The sequence below is a fragment of the Balaenoptera ricei genome, chromosome 6 (assembly GCF_028023285.1).
Source record: "Balaenoptera ricei isolate mBalRic1 chromosome 6, mBalRic1.hap2, whole genome shotgun sequence".
Lineage (NCBI taxonomy): Eukaryota > Metazoa > Chordata > Mammalia > Artiodactyla > Balaenopteridae > Balaenoptera > Balaenoptera ricei.
The window spans coordinates 113,093,306-113,110,332 of NC_082644.1; the positions used below are offsets into that span (position 1 = coordinate 113,093,306).

Sequence of the window (17,027 nt, forward strand, 5' to 3'; positions counted from 1 at the left end):
CGACACAGCCATAAATAAATATTTTAAAAAATACTAGAATGCTAGAATTTGCATTCTCAAATTACTCAAGGACCCAGGGATCCTGGAGTTAAACATGATGCAAGTCTCCTCATGAACATTTTAGTGCCTTTGAATGGAGGAGGGTATCTCCTTAGTATTCAATATGAAATGGAAAAGTGGAAGGAAGATCAATCCATTTCTTAAGAACATGAATTTCCAGATTACGTAATTACTTGAACTATACTCCATAGGTATCCCATTGGAAAATAACAGGGGCGAATATTTTATTCATACAACCACATGAACTACTTTCAGCGTCAGAGTGAGCTTGAGGAGTAATAAAGTCCAGGCCACAGCTGTTGCTTCCACTCACATAGTTTTGTGTTGTAATGTGTTTCTTAAGTTTGCATAGTACATATTAAAAAATAATACTGTGATAAGGTCTTCTTTGAGTGCTGGCTTGTAGGTACTGACCGGAGGGTTAAATAGTAACTGCAGTAGAATAAACCAGGAAAGACAACAGATGGCAAACATGCTGCCGCTCATCACGCTCAGGCCCAAGGCAGACATCTTTAATCAATCACAGAGCTCATGTTGCCCTCAGATACAGCGTGAGAGGCTACCTCAGCACGGTGCTCTGGGCAGCCATTACAACCTTGGAGTTGTTTATGAGATGAAATCTCTTTGCTTTCTCTAAGGTGTGTGCTACTGTACTGGATGCTGTTGTTAAAAAACTACTGTGATCACAAGTGTTATGATTATGCATATGGATTGTTTTATGAAGAGATAATGGAGGTAACCATGGAAACTTTTGGTAGAGGTTGTTTTATAATATAATCTTTATCTGTAAACCCTATACAGAATTTGTATATCCTATACAGAATTATGTTAGATTATATATGCAGTAATGACACAGACGGGATTCATGGTATATTATGTATTCAGTAACATATTCCTTTGGTGACATGGGGATGGTCAATATCGACAAATGAAAAGGTGAAGGAGTCAAGTTAGCACAAGTGGCACAACTATCAAAACATTTCTCAGCCTGAGACCCTGTGCTGGGAAAACCAGGCTGACCTGCCCAATCAGTAAAAACAAGCGTTGGACAAAGAGATAAGGCGTAAGAAAGTCCTTTAAATACTGTGAGATTGCATTTCCCAAACCCCACAATTAAGGAGAGATTCTGAGCCAGCAGGTCTGGTATGAGGCCAGGGAGTTGGTGAGTCTGATACACGGTCATGGTAGGAACCACTGCCTTAAGGTACCATATAAATGAGAGGTATGCTATGGTCATGTCTCGACCTTCTCTGCCTTGAGTCTTACATGGGTTTATGGGCAGTCCCTTGGCTGGTGTGTTGTAATTCAGTTTCCGTCAGCCAGCCAACAAGAACTTATTGATAGTATACTATGGGCTTCTTAGATCATGGCTGGCATTCACCATCTGACCCTTTTAGATTCAATTTCCCCAAACCTACTTCAACCTGCCAGTCTTGGCATGTTTGGGTAGCACCCATGTCTTAGTGCCTGATCCTATGGTCAAGCATACAGGAGCTCAAGTTAATGGAAAAAAATCTCAACTTGGTATAAGCTCAGGCAAGGTCTACACTTAAAGGGCACCTGTACTTTTACGCCCGACATGGAAGGGAAGCAGACAAGATGAAATAGTCCAAAAATATTTTTGGGAAATACAGGAATGACGGCTTTGTTTGGTGAGTTTTCCAGGTTGACAGAGCATGGATGGCAAATAGATTTCAACTTAAGAACGAACCAACGCCAACTAGATTGGTAGGGGCCGCCTATAAGGCTGTGTTGGATGGGACTTCCCTGGCGGTCCAGTTGCTAAGACTCCGTGCTTCCAATGCAGGGGGTGCGGGTTCGATCCCTGGTCGGGGAACTAAGATCCCACATGCCACGTGGTGAAGAAAAAAAAAAGGCTGTGTTGGAAGTGATTCTGAGGTCAGGTGTGGGCCCAGAGGGAAGAAGTGCAGTGACTGATTAACAACGTGAATGGAGGATGGGCTAGCAGCGCGCGTGCTACACCGACACTGACCTCCAGACGCTGGGATGGGGGGAGTGAGGGATGGGCAGAAGTTTTGGAACCGGCCAACTAGAAGTAATCACTTCCTTGGGGAAGGGACGTTATTAATGACTGAGGCATCTGTCACGTGATGGACTGGAGTTAGTGTATAGGATTGAGTTTCAGTCCCAGTTCTGCTACTGGGACTGGATATCCTACTGTGTATCTGATGGCTGACAGGGAGGGAAAGAGAGTTAGTACTTACTAAGTAACAGCTATGTGCCAGGAAGCACCAAGTGCTTTATATACATCGCATGATTTCATTAACTCCTCCGAGCTTCAGTTTTGTCATGAAATGGGAATAACCTCATCAATGTGCTGTGTCAATTAAATATGGTAATGGGGTGAAAGTTCATTGTATACCGTACATTGTTATATTGATAGAAATACAGAGTATTAGTGCAATGACGATCCGCATTCAAGGCATGATCTAGTAGTTAGCCACAGGCCTCAGCCTCAGACAGTCTTGGGTTCTGATCCCAGCTTCATTACTTACTAGATTTTCCCTATACCCCAGTCTCCTCACATAAAAAATGGAGATAATATCAGTACTATCTAATAAAGTACTATGATTACAGGAGACAACGCATGTAAGAGAGTCATCAGCAGAGTGCTTGGCACATAGCAAGCATCTGATAAACGATAACTGCTTTTAAAAATTATAATTCTTCTTGTTAATATTATTTAAAAAGATCAGATCTTTGTCCCAGGTTTCATTAATGGACTCCAATAAAGTTTTTCATTCATATAAAAGTCTGGTGGACCATGCTCTGCAGGAGTGAGAAATCTTAGCATATGCTGTCATTTGCCAAGCAGGACTGGCCATTTTTAGAAAGCAGCAAGGCTTACCTGTCTGTTTCCGTTGATGACGGAGAAGTGTCCAGAATGACGGTGATTTCTGGCTTGGTGGGTAAATTTACTAAATGGGTAGCATTTCCCTCAAGGACAGACTGAGTGGCACGGAGTAGAGGATTAAAATGGTCTGTCCCCACGTGCAGCTTGTGGGAGGAGTACTGTATCACATCAAAAAGTAAACCTAAAACGTTGGGTGAGAGATGGGGAGTGGTTTGAGTGGAGAATTGAAGTTGCTGTACGTGCTACTTAGGCTGCTCCCTAGAGTGAATGCACTGCCATTTGGATGGGGTGTGTTTGTGCCTGAGTTTCTGTCCTTTCTGCCTGTGACTGGAGATGGGCATGATGTAGGATATGCCGCTTGACAAGCAGTAAGATGTGATATATCCAGATGGGCAGTAACACACTACTTCATTCATTTCTCTGTTTAATATGGTGAAGAGAAAAGGCTTTTAAAAAAGAAAAAAGCTCCCTTCCACAGAAAAGCCATATGTGATCACTGTAAAAATCCCAGGAAAAAAAGAAAAAAAATCACTTGTAACTTTACCACCCATTGATAACTATTGTTATTAGCATTTTGATATATTTCCTTGGAGGAATTTTAAAATATATATATATTTACGTATACATGTGTTGGCATATATGTGTTTATGTACATATACTCATATTTGCATAGCTGCAAATCATACTGTAAATGTTATTTTTTCTATTTTAACATATTGATATATTCCCATTTCAATAAAAATTTTGAGAGGGCTTCCTCTCAAAGGTTTTATAACATTTCTGTATATGGCTGTACCACAGTATACTTAAAACACATTGCTTATCACTGGGATTATTCAGTTAACAATTTGTTATTAAAAGAAATGCTGAGACTAAAAAAAAAAAAAAAAAAAAAAAGTCTGGTGGAAAATTGATGTAATTTTGGGTCTTGCAAATCAAAGTTTGAGTCTCTTATCCCCTGACTTTCCCAGAAACAAACAGCAGAGAGTAAAACTGGGACACCGGCCCCTACTCCCCAGTCAGGAGGCAGGCTGCTACGATGGCACCGCAGAGCTTGGGTATGCCGAGCCTCGGCTCTGCGCTCTCACGTACCGCTAACTCAGAGTGGACGGGTGGCTTTTTGTGGAATCAGCAGTGCTGCTGGGTAAATGCCGCACACAGACACACACCACTTAGAAGAACTTGCCACAGGGGGCAAGTGGAACCTCTGCTCTGACTGACACAGGATGGACGAGCAGAGGAGACCATCCATCAGTGTCAGGAAAGATCTGAAGCACCTGGCTAGTCAGATGAAATAAAATAAATTATTTACTGATCTCAGAATCCAGCTGCTCACTTGAATGCTCATAAAGAACATTTGCTGCCCTGAACTTCACAGTAGATGCTGTTTCAGAAAGAAAGAATTTCTGGACTACTGTGTGCAGCCTTTTGTTGTTGTTGTGAGAATGAAAAGGGTGTTATCATCTGCTTTCCAAGACGGAAGTAAGGGTCTTAATACATACCTGAGCTCATCTACATGGGAATAGGAAATGAACTTATTTATTCACTGCATGATATAGTACTCGTGGGCACAGTTTATCCGATTGTCACAAAATTACTTAGGATTAATTAATGAAGTTTTTGCTTATAACGGTAAAGACTGAATTTAGATTCATAACAGAAACAAATGTTCTGACAACATCTAATATTTTAGACGTTCCTCAGTTGTGACTTTCCACCAGAGGGTGCTATGTGTGCCACTGGAAGCATTCAGAGGTGACTGGGACCAGCTTCCAGTCACCTCACTTCTGAGAACCAATGCTCTAGACAGAGACACTTGCATTACTATCATCATCTATTTCTACCTGACAAGTCTCCACTGTGGGTTTGCCAATAGAGCCACTACCTAATTTGAGTGATCTGGTTAAACACTTTCAAGATGGTGGACTAGTGCTCACTTTGGCAGCACATGTACTAAAATTGGAACGACACAGAGAAGATTAGCATGGCCCCTGCGCAAGGATGACACGCAAATTCGTGAAGCATTCCATATTTTTATACCCTGAGAAAACCATAATTCAAAAAGAGTCATGTACCACAATGTTCATTGCAGCTCTATCTACAATAGTCAGGACATGGAAGCAACCTAAGTGTCCATCGACAGATGAATGGATAAAGAAGATGCGGAACATATATACAATGGAATATTACTCAGCCATAAAAAGAAACGAAATGGAGTTATTTGTAGTGAGGTGGATGGACCTAGAGTCCGTCATACAGAGTGAAGTAAGTCAGAAAGAGAAAAACAAATACCATATGCTAACACATATATATGGAATCTAAAAAAAAAAAAAAAAAAAAGGTCATGAAGAACCTAGGGGCAGGACGGGAATAAAGACTCAGACCTACTAGAGGATGGACTTGAGGACACGGGAAGGGGGAAGGGTAAGCTGGGACAAAGTGAGAGAGTGGCATGGACATATATACACTACCAAATGTAAAACCGATAGCTAGTGGGAAGCAGCCACATAGCACAGGGAGATCAGCTCGGTGCTTTGTGACCACCTAGAGGGGTGGGATAGGGAGGCTGGGAGGGAGGGAGACGCAAGAGGGAAGAGATATGGGGATATATGTATATGTATAGCTGATTCACTTTGTTATACAGCAGAAACTAACACACCACTGTAAAGCAATTATACTCCAATAAAGATGTTAAAAAAGATGGTGGACTAGGAGAGAAAGCAATAGGCAAAATAAACATAATAATGACAATGGTAACAGCACTAAGATAAGCTACTACCGGCCACTTTCATACACAATCTTCAAAGGTAAACATTATAATTCCCACTTCATAAATGACAAACACTAAGACTGAAAGGGGAAGGGACTTGTCTAAGCTGACACTGCAGGCAAGTGGTAAAGCTGGGATTCAAACCCATTCTCACCTGCAGAACTTGGGCTCTTTGCACAGATCCTTTTGTGGACTTTTTCCTTTGAATGAATATACAGATCAGAATCTGATGAATTCAAGTTTGGCTTTTTGCCTTTGGAAAAAATGTGGGGAAAGAAGCCACGCTCTTGGTTATCTTTCCAAGGCACTGCTTTGCACCTTGGGGAACAGCAGGGATTATGCTCACCTGGGAAAATCCTCGCCTTGTACCCTGGACCTCTATCTTGACTGCAGTCAGGCTACTTACTGGGCTTCGTAAAACTAGACCCACTCAGAAAAAGCAGACCCTCTGTTACTGGGAAAGAACTGCAGGCAAACACAAATGATGTCTGAGTAGCATTTTTATTTTAGCAAACTTTTAATTGAAAATATACAAAGTGTATAAATCCCAAGAGTTTATATAACTTGACTTTTCCACAAAGTCTGCATACTCATGTAATCAGCCCCCAGATCAAGAAACAGAACTTACCAGTGCCCCAGATGCTCCCCCATCCAGTCACTATAGCCTCTTCACTCCCCAGGATAACCACTATCATTACTTCCACATATTATTTTTGTGTACTTTTGAACGTTATATCATACAACATGTGCTTTCTCCCCCTTTTTTGGGCATCTGGCTTGTTTTTGAGCAGCCTTATTAATTTTACTTCTATGAGAGATACCAGAAAAAGCATCTTTAGAAAGAACAATGCTGAAGAACTTTATGTTTTAAGAATTAACATTAAATAAGCAATTTTTACCACTTTAGAGGTTTTTTTTGTGAGGAGGGAGAAAGAGGTTTACGGAGGGGAAAAAAAGGTAGGTTGTGTGTGTTCCGATTCAGATACTGGGTGCTAATTCATCTATTTAGTCTGTCAGAATCACCATCATCTTACAAGCTGTCGTTTACTGAGCACTTGCTATGTGCCATGCGCCTTTCTAAGTATTGCGCGTGTGATAATGACATTTCGTCCCCGTAATTACCCTATCTATGAGACAGAGACTATTATCTTCATCTTACAGAGGAGGAGATTGCGGCTCTGCATCACTTGCCTGTGTTGGTACAGCTAATGAATGAGCCAGGGTTTGAACCCAGGCTTCTAACTCTTCAGTCTGTCCTCCAAGCTTCCGCTATATTGCCTCTCCACTAAAAGCTCTCATTTACAGTCTACCAACTGCCAGGCCCTGTGCTAAGCTAAGTGGAGCATCTGATTCATTCCCCACAGCAATCCTAAGAGGCTGCCACACTGATATTCCCATTTAAACAGAATGGAATCAAGACTCAGAAAGATTAAGACACTTGCCTAATACCGCTGGTTGTCGACAGAGCCACAATGTAAACCAGATGTGATTCTGATGCTCATCTCTTAATTAGTAAGCTACTGTCAGCATATTTCAAGCTCCTGTCAGTCAAGTTGGGATGAATATTTGAGAGCTTTTTGAGACTTATTACAAATTAGCCACACTAATGCCCACATTAGAAAAGGTTTTATTATGAGACATTTACAAAACATTTGTGAGAAACATAACATTAGTGAGCCTTAGAGTTAGAATTCAAACTTTCTCCCTTTACGCATGAAGCAAACGAAGCCCAGGAAGAGGCAGTGTGGTGCCCAGGAAGAGGCAGTGTGGTAGAGGTCTCGGCAGGGCCCGGGAGTAGCTCAGCTCCCTGATTGGGTAAGCCTGGCACCTGTACCCGTTCCCCTGCCCTCCCATCATCCTCTTTTACGCAGCAGATGCACTCCAGTTGGCCAGACCAGGGTTCTGCCCCTGATACCACTACCTACCTGCTGTGTGAGCATGGGCATGAGACTTCACCTCTCTGCACCTCATTTACCTTCTCTGTCAGATGGAGACAGTAAAAATACCTACCTTTTAGGTAGGTTAGTAGTGCATGTAAAGCACTGAGCACAGTGCCTAATACACGTGCATACCTATAGATGACGGCCATGAGGATGGCGATGATGTTGGCGTATTCATATTCTGCTGACCACTACGACACTTTTTCTACCTCTGTTAGGTTTCAGTCAAAACAGAAATTTAGCACTTAATGGAAACAAATTAACCCCAAATATTAATTGAATTTTAGTTCTAGATTATCTGGTGAGGATCCAAATATAACTTCTGAGATCATTAAAAAGCTTCCTGAATAAAGGCATGAATGAATAGGGAGTGGATTCATGGAGTAAGAAAAGGCAAGTAGCAATGTTATAAAGCAGTTCTAAGGATAGGATGTAGGAGAATTACAGAATGAAAATTATGGAACTTCACATAAGTCAATCAGTTTGCAAAGAGTCTCAAGTTAGTTCTATTTCTAATCTTCTGCTTCATAAAAAAGAAGACAAGACAGAGCACTCAGGTGGGAAAAAGGAGTTACTTTAAATTTCACTGCTTCAACATTTTCTCTGAAAACAAATTACCGTTAGTCATTCAGGTCACATAAAAGTTGTATGTTGTTTCTTTCCCTATTTCGACCTTGACCACTGACAGAAAGCTGACACACTTACCTAACTGTACATCAGTTGTGAATCGGAGCCTGTGAATCATGCTGACTTTGAATGACTTGTAATGGTGGCTGCTCAGCATATCCTGCACTGTCGCTATGTCAATCTGCGAATCCTCCTCGAAAACCCCGTCTGCCCTTGAACCTGGGGAGGAAAAAGCAGTTTAACACATAAAGATACATGAGGCTTGGCAAATGGTGTCTGCTTAAAATGCTTTGGGATAAATTAAAATAATATGGGCTATTTAATTTGGAAAAGAAAAGGCTGAGCGATGACTTAATAATGCCATTCCAGTAAACAAAGAATGGTAACATATTAATCATTCAACAATTAATTCCACAAACACTGCCTGTTCTATGGCAGGCCCTTGGCTGGGCAGCAGCAATACAGAGGGCGGAAAAACTCCTGCTCGCCAGACGCTCTGTCTCCACAAGGGCAAGTCAAAACCACAAAAGCATGGGTGGTCACACTTCTTGCTTCTTTTTCTGTTAATTTTCCTGATCAGAAAAGTAGTCCATGCTCCTTGAAGAATCCCTGTTCTTCCCACGATTCGCAAACTGTCTGTTTATCAGCTTCCTGTCCTGCGCCCCACAGCCTCCAGCGGTTCAGGCGTGAGCCTGCTCACGCTCGCATGGCTGTAAGAGTCTCCTCGATGGCCTTCTGGCCACCAGGCTCCCTCAGCAATCCAGCTACTACAGGACTTTCCGATTTATCTTTCTAAAGCTTTGATCACTCATTCACTCATCAAACGTGTAGTGTGCACTAAGTACTCTGATATTGATACTGGGGACAAATAAGAAGACTGGAGCTCAAAAATCTTCCCTGGCTTCCCAAGGCCTCCTGCATGAAGCACACTCTTTTCAGTCAAGCAATCAAGGACGTCCACAATCTTGCTGAAACAAAAATTTCCCATTTTATTTGTCATTTCTAACACATACCTTCTCTCAGTTCTTCCCAAACTCCTCAGACTATATATAGGTTCAGGTTTTTCTACTTCTGGTTCTTTGCTCATGTGGTTCCATTGGCCTAGAACATCCCTCTGTCAAAACTCCACCCAGGCTAGCTCAGATTCCACCTCCTCTTGAACACCATAGCAGCTGGTTTATACTGGACTCTGGAGCCAGGGAGACCTGGGCTCAATTCCTGGCTCTGCCTCTAACTTACTGTGTGATAGTGGCCAAGTGACTATTTCTCTGAACCCCAGCATCTGCCATCCACAGAATACCAAAACGTATTTAAAGAATCTAGCATGTAATACGCTTAATAAATAGCAGTCATGATTATTTTTGTTCTCTTGTCATAGTTGATCACATTCAGGCTTGCACTAGAATTGCTGAGTGGTTGCTGTGTCCTAAATTGGAAACTTTGTGAGGATAAGTAAAGTCTCTTATTCATCTCTACATCTTTTCCTGCAAGCAGTACAGGCAACTGGCATGCTCTCACTAAATTTTGCTAAATAAACAAATCAGTCAATAACAATAATGATAGCTAGTACAGGTGAGTACTCACACATCAGGCATGGTGCTGAGCACTTCACACATGCATTTAAGTCTCAGGACAACCTGGTAGGTAGGTCCTATAATTTTTGTATTATACAGATGAAGAAGCCGAGGCTCTGAGAGGCAAAGTCACACGCCCAAGGTCACATAAGCAAAGCTAAACTAACTCTCGTCACCCCCCATGCCTGAGTTTGAAATGCGGTCCTCTGAAGGTGTGGCTGCTGGTGGGAGGGAGCATCTGTCTAGAAGAGGCCAACCAGAGCGGGGTGCCCAAGGCCTTGTGATGAGTACGCGGAGACGGTTCCACAGGGAGACCACGAGAGAACTCCTTGGCACAGAGTTGGAGGAATGGAAAACTCTAGATTTGGGCATAAAACTGGAAAATTCTCTATGCCTACCAATTACACACTTTCCTTCCCACAGTTATTGCTTACAGGGGAGGCTTTTAAGGCAAAGCTGGTTTCTGATGCCTTCACATTTAACTAATTTATTAGGAATTGTGCATTCTATTTCCAAACGCTACAACTATTCCCAGCTTGGACCATTCTAGCACCTACAAGGATGCTTTCCCCTCAGTAAGGCTGCAGCCTCGGCCTTAACGGGCCAGCCACCGAATGCCTGTGACACAGTCCCACGTGTTGACCTCTCCGCCTAGGTCACCCTTCTTCCCATTCCACTCCCTCCTGGCCTTTTTCTCCAGGCCTCCTCCCCATCCCTCTGATGAGCTTAGCTCAAGTGACATTCCAAGGAACCCTAAGTCTAGCTCAGCTCCTTCTGTCACTGCACCCTGCATTTCCCTTCAGGTTATTTATCACAGATAGTAATCGTCTGTCTCCACCATTAGACTGTAACCCCAAGAGCAGAGGCAGAGTGACTGCTTTACTAAACACCATAGCCCAGACCCTGCTAGTGCTACCATGCACAGAATAAAGCAAGAGCTGAATAACAATTTACTGGATGAATACCGAGTGCTGTATCCCCAGGATCAGAGAGGCTTAGTGACTTAACCAACATCACATTGCTAGGACTAGCAAAGTTGCACTCGACGTCTGCAAGGGTCATTGGGTAACCCTGTTTCCTTTCTCTGGAACACTTGTGATTTTGGATAGAGATGCTGTGATCATGATCGCTACTGTCTCCAGAGTAACGTCCACATCGCAAGCCAAGAGGCTGGCTAGAAATTAAAGTTTCAAATAGTTATTCACTTTCTCCAAATATACCTTTTCCTAAAACAGAGCTGCCACGGTGTGTTTACTTTTACTTTAGAACCTTTTAAATTGAGAATTTTGGAGAAATACTAAAATCCTTTCATGTTTTAAATCATTTAAAGCCATCTTTTCTGAGAAAATGCCATTATTAGATACAACTCAGCTTAAGAGCTTCTGTTTTCTTTACCAATTAGTATTTTCTAAATATTGCAGGTATTTGATTTGGAAAGAGGTAACAGCTCATTATGCTAAAATGCCAATTATTTTTAAAAAAACACACTTAAGAGTTTTACATTTTATGAGGTTGGATTAAAACCAATTTAAAAATTACTATAACGTGACATAATTTTTTACTGAGCAATTTCAATGCCAGCTGCTAATAAAGCATCTTAGCTGTAAATGATAATTCAGATGCTTTTAGATAAAGTGGTGCATAAATATGGCTGGAAATTGATTTAGCTTCTTGCAGAAGCTACTGAAGAATGACATATTTTGTTTAATACACCAGCTAATGTAGTCCTAAAAGCTCAAACAAATGCCAGTTTTCACTCCTAAATTTGCTGTGCGAGATTAATGAAAACTTTGCTGAAATGTTAATAATGGGCAGATGAGACGATAGGATTTTAGAAGAGGTCTTAAAACTATGGAATAACCAGCAAAGCTTGTCAATTTCCTCATATTAATTTTGTTCAAGACTTATATAGCTGGAGCTGGCTCAACACATTAATGCTTCTCGCATTGACCTTCTACTCTCTGACAGTGTAAATTCATATCCCATTTGAGGATTTAAGTCCCCTTGATACTTGGGTGAGTTCTGAGCCTTGCCTCAGTTGACATGGGGTGTGTTTACTTTTACGGTCAAAAGGGCAGCAGCACCGGGCGAGCAGAGAAGGAAGAAACAGTCCTGCACTCACCTCTGATACATGCCGCTCACCCCCAAGCAGGTTATCTGCTGAATGGGAACAACTTCTGGTTTTGGAGTTCCAGTGCCATTTCTCAAAGTAGGCTCAGGAATGCCTCTGCTTGGAGGGGGCATGTCTGTGTGTACAGATCAGTCAGCCATGCAACCTGCAACTACTGTCCCCATGCCTGCAGTGTGCTAAACTGGGAAGGGACATTGATGAAGATAAGGCAGGGTTCCTGACCTTCAGGAGCTTACAAATTCACTACAGGACACCAAGAAAACAGGACAAGGCAGAGAGAAGTGCCCAATAAATGATGCATGCAACAGACAATCTAAAGGCACACATCTGAAGCAGAGCATTATAGCAAAAGCATTTTTTTTTTTTTTTTAAACCGGGAAAGTTCTGACTTTGCATGTACACCTTTACTGTTTGTATCCTTCTGGAAAGGGGTGAACCCAAACACACATGAAAGATGCTTGATACTGCACCACAGTGCATATTAAAAATATTACTGTACTATCAACTTCACATTCCAAAACGACTTCTGTTAAGAGAAGACATTTTTATCTACTCGAAGTAAAAAAATAGAACCAGAATGTCTTAAAAATAAACATATTAAAAAAACCCACTCCCCAAACTGTTAACTTAATTGAAATATAACCCTTTGGTATTTTGTTAAATTAGCAATTAAAAAGGTCACAAGCAATTAAATGAAACAAAAGCCACACTGTGTTCATCTACATTAATGCTGAATTGGGTCTCCTCATGAATGACAAGATAAATTGTAATGGTGCCTTCAAAGACTTCACAATGTATTTTGTCAAAGTCGAGAGTGTTAATGTCTCTATGTGCCATGGATTACCATAATGTATTGTGTCAAAACGCTTGAGCTGCAATAACTCAAAGATGTATTGTGATAGATCAAATTTTTGGGGGGGGGCCTAAAAGTGACTTGAGCACCAGAGCTCAAACGGACTGACAACAGGCTCTGGAAGGATGACAGAGAGCACATTCACGATACAGAAAGCACTAGGGGACAAGCAGAAAATCCAAGAGAGGAAGGAGCTTAGCTGTCTGGAGTAAGGAATCAGGAAAAAAGGAAACAAGGAGTGGCACCTGTCTTAATGGCAACACCAGGCCAGGGAAGAGGGAGCAAAGGGAAGCAGAGAGGAGGGGAAGGAGGAGGCTGGCGGGGTGTAAGGCCTGCACTGAAGAAAGAAAGAGGAGGTACTGAGAGAGAGCCGGGATGTGGCCCTGGGGCTTAATAACACTGGAAGGAACCTGGAACATCGAGTTCAGAGATGTAGATTCAAATCCTAACTCTGACACCGTGGGTCAAGAGTGGGTCAAAAACCTTGCCCAAGGTTCCACTGTTGGAAAGAGGCGGAGCTGGGACAGATCTATCGAACTCCGGAGTTATGTTCCTTCTCCTTCCCCTCCTGTGTCACCACATTCCTACAAGCAGCAGCAAGGACAGGGACTGTGTGGGTGACTGTAAACTCTAAGTCAGTGGTTCTCAAAGTGCAGCTCAGGACCCCAGGCGTGGCGGGAGGCGGGTCCATAACCTCAGTACTATTTTTATAATAGTAACAGTAAGACATGACTTGCCCTTTTCATGCCTAATATCTTACAAGTGCACAAAGTAATAAAAAAAGTTCATTGATATGTTTCTGATTCCACATTGCAACCAACCTTTAGGAAACTATCACTTGAGTTTTGGTATAGCAACAAAAATTAATATGCACTATTACCTGAAAAGGCTACTGAAATACTCCCATTTCCAACAACCTATCTATGTTAGCCAAATTTTCTTCATATACTTCAACCAAAACAATGTATTGTAACAGACTGATTGCAGAAGTAGATATGAAAATCCAGGTGTCTTCTATAAAGCCAACATTACAGAAATTTGCAAAAATAGAAAATAGTGCCCACTGGTTCAGGAGATTAGTCAATAACTTATCTTCCTGGTGGAACAAAAATAAATGCTTTTCAGAGGAAGGAAAACAAAAAAACAAAAAAACCCTCAAACCAAAATAAAAGAGTGCTACTCTTATCATTAAATTTTTAAAAGAAAATATTTTTATTTTAAAAAATTTTAATAAAAATGTTATTTATGTTCACATATAATGGATTTACCATTATTTTTAATGAATTCATAAATATTTTAAAATCTCTGTTTTTATTCCTAATAAATAGATATAACTCAATAAACAAAAGCTCTTTGAGGTCCTCAATAAATTTTAAGAGTGTAAAGAGGTCCTAAGACCCAAAAGTTTGAGAACTGCTGCCTTTATTGGTTCTTCTGCCATGTTTTCATTGTTCCTGGATGCCCATTTGGACAACCATGATGGGACACAAAAGTGCAGCTACAGCTCTGTATCTATATTACATACCTGAAAACAAACAAACAGAAAGCCTGTACACACATTGTTAGAGTGACAGGCTTGTTTGCCACGTGATCAGATCAAGGCTAATTACAACTAATATTGTTTAAGAAGCATTTTCATATACTTCATGATTTCACTGGAACTGAGGGAGATACATACAGGTACACACGTGACTGTCTTTCAGACAAATGAGCACTGATGATTAAACCAAAGCTCAGATGAACTCACTGTACGCCTCTAGCAGATGTCTTATGTTCATAGACACAAACTACATGGAACATCAGACTTCATTTTATGGTTCAATGAGTCTCACGCCAAGTCTGAAAGGGCTAATCTAGTTATAAGTTAAAGCAACTTCCGTCTTCCATCTCCAAAAAGATCTATGCCAAGTCTAGAACTCAACTGGAAGTTCGAGGGCCTTTGCTACATCCTTACCTCATACGTACACTCTCTGTAGCAATGATGGCCCTGTTGACCATTCCTCCCAAGTCCGCAAACAGTCACCCAGCACCAATTGTGTGCCAGAGCTGTGCCAGTGCTTCAGGAACACAGGAGGATGGCAGCAAGTGTTTGCATTTGGCTGGTGCAAAGAGTCTGTGAAGGGGAATAGTGGAAATAAAATGGTGTGGGGTGGAGGGGGAGAAGTCTTCAAAGATAGGCACTGTCCATCTCAGGACTTGGCATACAGTAAAATACTGCTGTGCAAACAGCTGAATGAAGAATAAACAAACTACCTTCTGCCCCATTCTATCTTGCAGCCTTATTGCCACTCCACATAGAACAATGCCTGTTTCAGCTAAACTGGATTTTGTTCAGGTTATACCATCTGGCCAGAATGTCCTTTCCACTCTTTAAAATTAATACACTTCAAGGTCTAGTCCAAATGGAATCTTTCCTGATCCCTTTCCTGAAACCCTGTCTCCCTTTGTTGAAGGCTCTCATGATAAGTCTCTTACACGATAAGCATCTGTACTCCCCCTCTGGACAATGGGCTCCTTGGGGGCAAGAACATTGCATCCTACAGAGCACACAGTAGATGTTCAATAAATGCTGTTGGCAGCCTGAATGAGGTTGATGCCACACAGGTTAGCCATAACAGTACCTGAGTTTGTACACCATCCCTTGTATTTACCTTGGTTATCAGAACCTAACACACCATTCCTAGTTTTCCATTCAGATGCCCTACCAGACAGGGATCCTGCCTCAACAACAACTCTAAGAGCAATTAACATTTACTGAATGCTTACTATATATGCCAGACATTATGCTCAGCACTTTAAATATATTATCTCATTTAAATTTCTCACTGCTCTTTTAAGTTGGATAATATTATCTTCTTTCTACAAGTGAGAAAAATAAGGCTCAGAATGTTGTCCTGCTAGTATAGCCATACAACTAATACAAGCTGGAGTTAGGAAAGGAACCCAGGTCTAATTCCAAAATTGTGCCCTTAACCACCACATAACCCCTTGGGTAAAATGCTCCTTGGATGGGCTGGGAATGTACAAATCCATGGGCCATAGCAGTATCTAAGGAGAACACAATCATACCTGCCTTTGCCAGAACAAACAATCAGGGATAAAACCTAACTCTCTCTACTCCTTCTGTAAGACTCAAAGCTAGATGTGTGAGTGAGTCAGGGAGGAAAAACTCTCCTTTAGCTTTCTACATCCATCACATTTTTTTTTTCCAAAGGCCGTTTAAGTCCCCAAAGACTCATAAGCCCAAAACTTCTCTTCTATTAAACACTTCCCTTTGGCTACTAGTCATTTTTGCTGGTCTCTAAAAAATAATCCATAGGTGATATACTATAATATACACACGCGCACTTGTTTGCCCCTCTGCGGTAATCTCTTCAAAGCCGTCAGGGTCGTACTGTAGGATACACCCTTCACTGAATTTGCCATGCTACAACCAGGGTAGGGATCCTTGCTGTCAGTGCCTAATTGATTAAACTCTTGGAGTCAGAGTCTTTCCACAGGGAGATTTCAGACCCTCAATAAATCAGGATAATCTTGTTTTATGAGGTGATCAGAAAGAAACGATTTCTGGTTTGTAGAATTTCTAAAGAGAGCGGATCATGGAAGTGGGAAGGTGGGAAGGTGGGGGTGGGGGAGGTGTCGGCTCTGCATTCAAGCTCCTGCCTGTCCCCCAGTCTCATCTTCCAGCACTCTCTCCCTTGCTCATTTCATTCCACTCCATTCATTCATTCCCAAATATACCTAGCTCTTTCTCAAGACCTTTGGACAAGTAGTCCCTTGGCCTGGAACATTCCTCTTACTCATGAGCGGAATAACTCCTTTTTATTCTTCCTCAAGGAAGCTTTCTCCTCCCATTCTCACCAGCTCCAGGCCCCTGCTATATACTCTTTTATACCCTTCACAGCGCTCATCACAGCTGTGAGCTCCATGATGCAGGGGCTGTGTATCCTCTCTACTGCCCCAGCACAGCGACTGGCCCAGAGGAGGGGCCGTCAATATTTGGGGGATGAATGAACAAATATGTGTCTAGGGTGAAGCCTGTACAGGATGAAGCATGACCATTCAAGGGTCTGAACCATTACAGGTTTGCCTGGAAGTTAGGTTGATGTCAGAATTCCCATCACTTCCTTTTCCTCCATTGTGTCTTTGCCCCTGTTCAAAACACAGGGAAAGTAATGGAGTCTTCTTAAGAGCCTG

The 17,027-nt window shown here is 41.8% G+C and overlaps 1 protein-coding gene and 1 non-coding gene across 4 annotated transcripts in view; one reads left to right on the forward strand and one right to left on the reverse strand.

The window, feature by feature from the left end:
* Positions 1-17,027, reverse strand: part of MAPKAP1 (MAPK associated protein 1) — a 236,395-nt gene that overhangs the window by 37,262 nt on the left and 182,106 nt on the right. For all 3 annotated transcript variants that reach the window (XM_059925619.1, XM_059925618.1, XM_059925617.1), the window contains one exon: positions 8,351-8,491. In XM_059925619.1, coding sequence (XP_059781602.1) covers positions 8,351-8,491 — 141 coding nt within the window. The remainder of the gene's footprint in view (positions 1-8,350; positions 8,492-17,027) is intronic.
* On the forward strand, positions 4,865-4,971 carry LOC132368308 (U6 spliceosomal RNA). Its single transcript, XR_009504045.1, has one exon. It is a non-coding gene; the product is annotated as a U6 spliceosomal RNA (small nuclear RNA).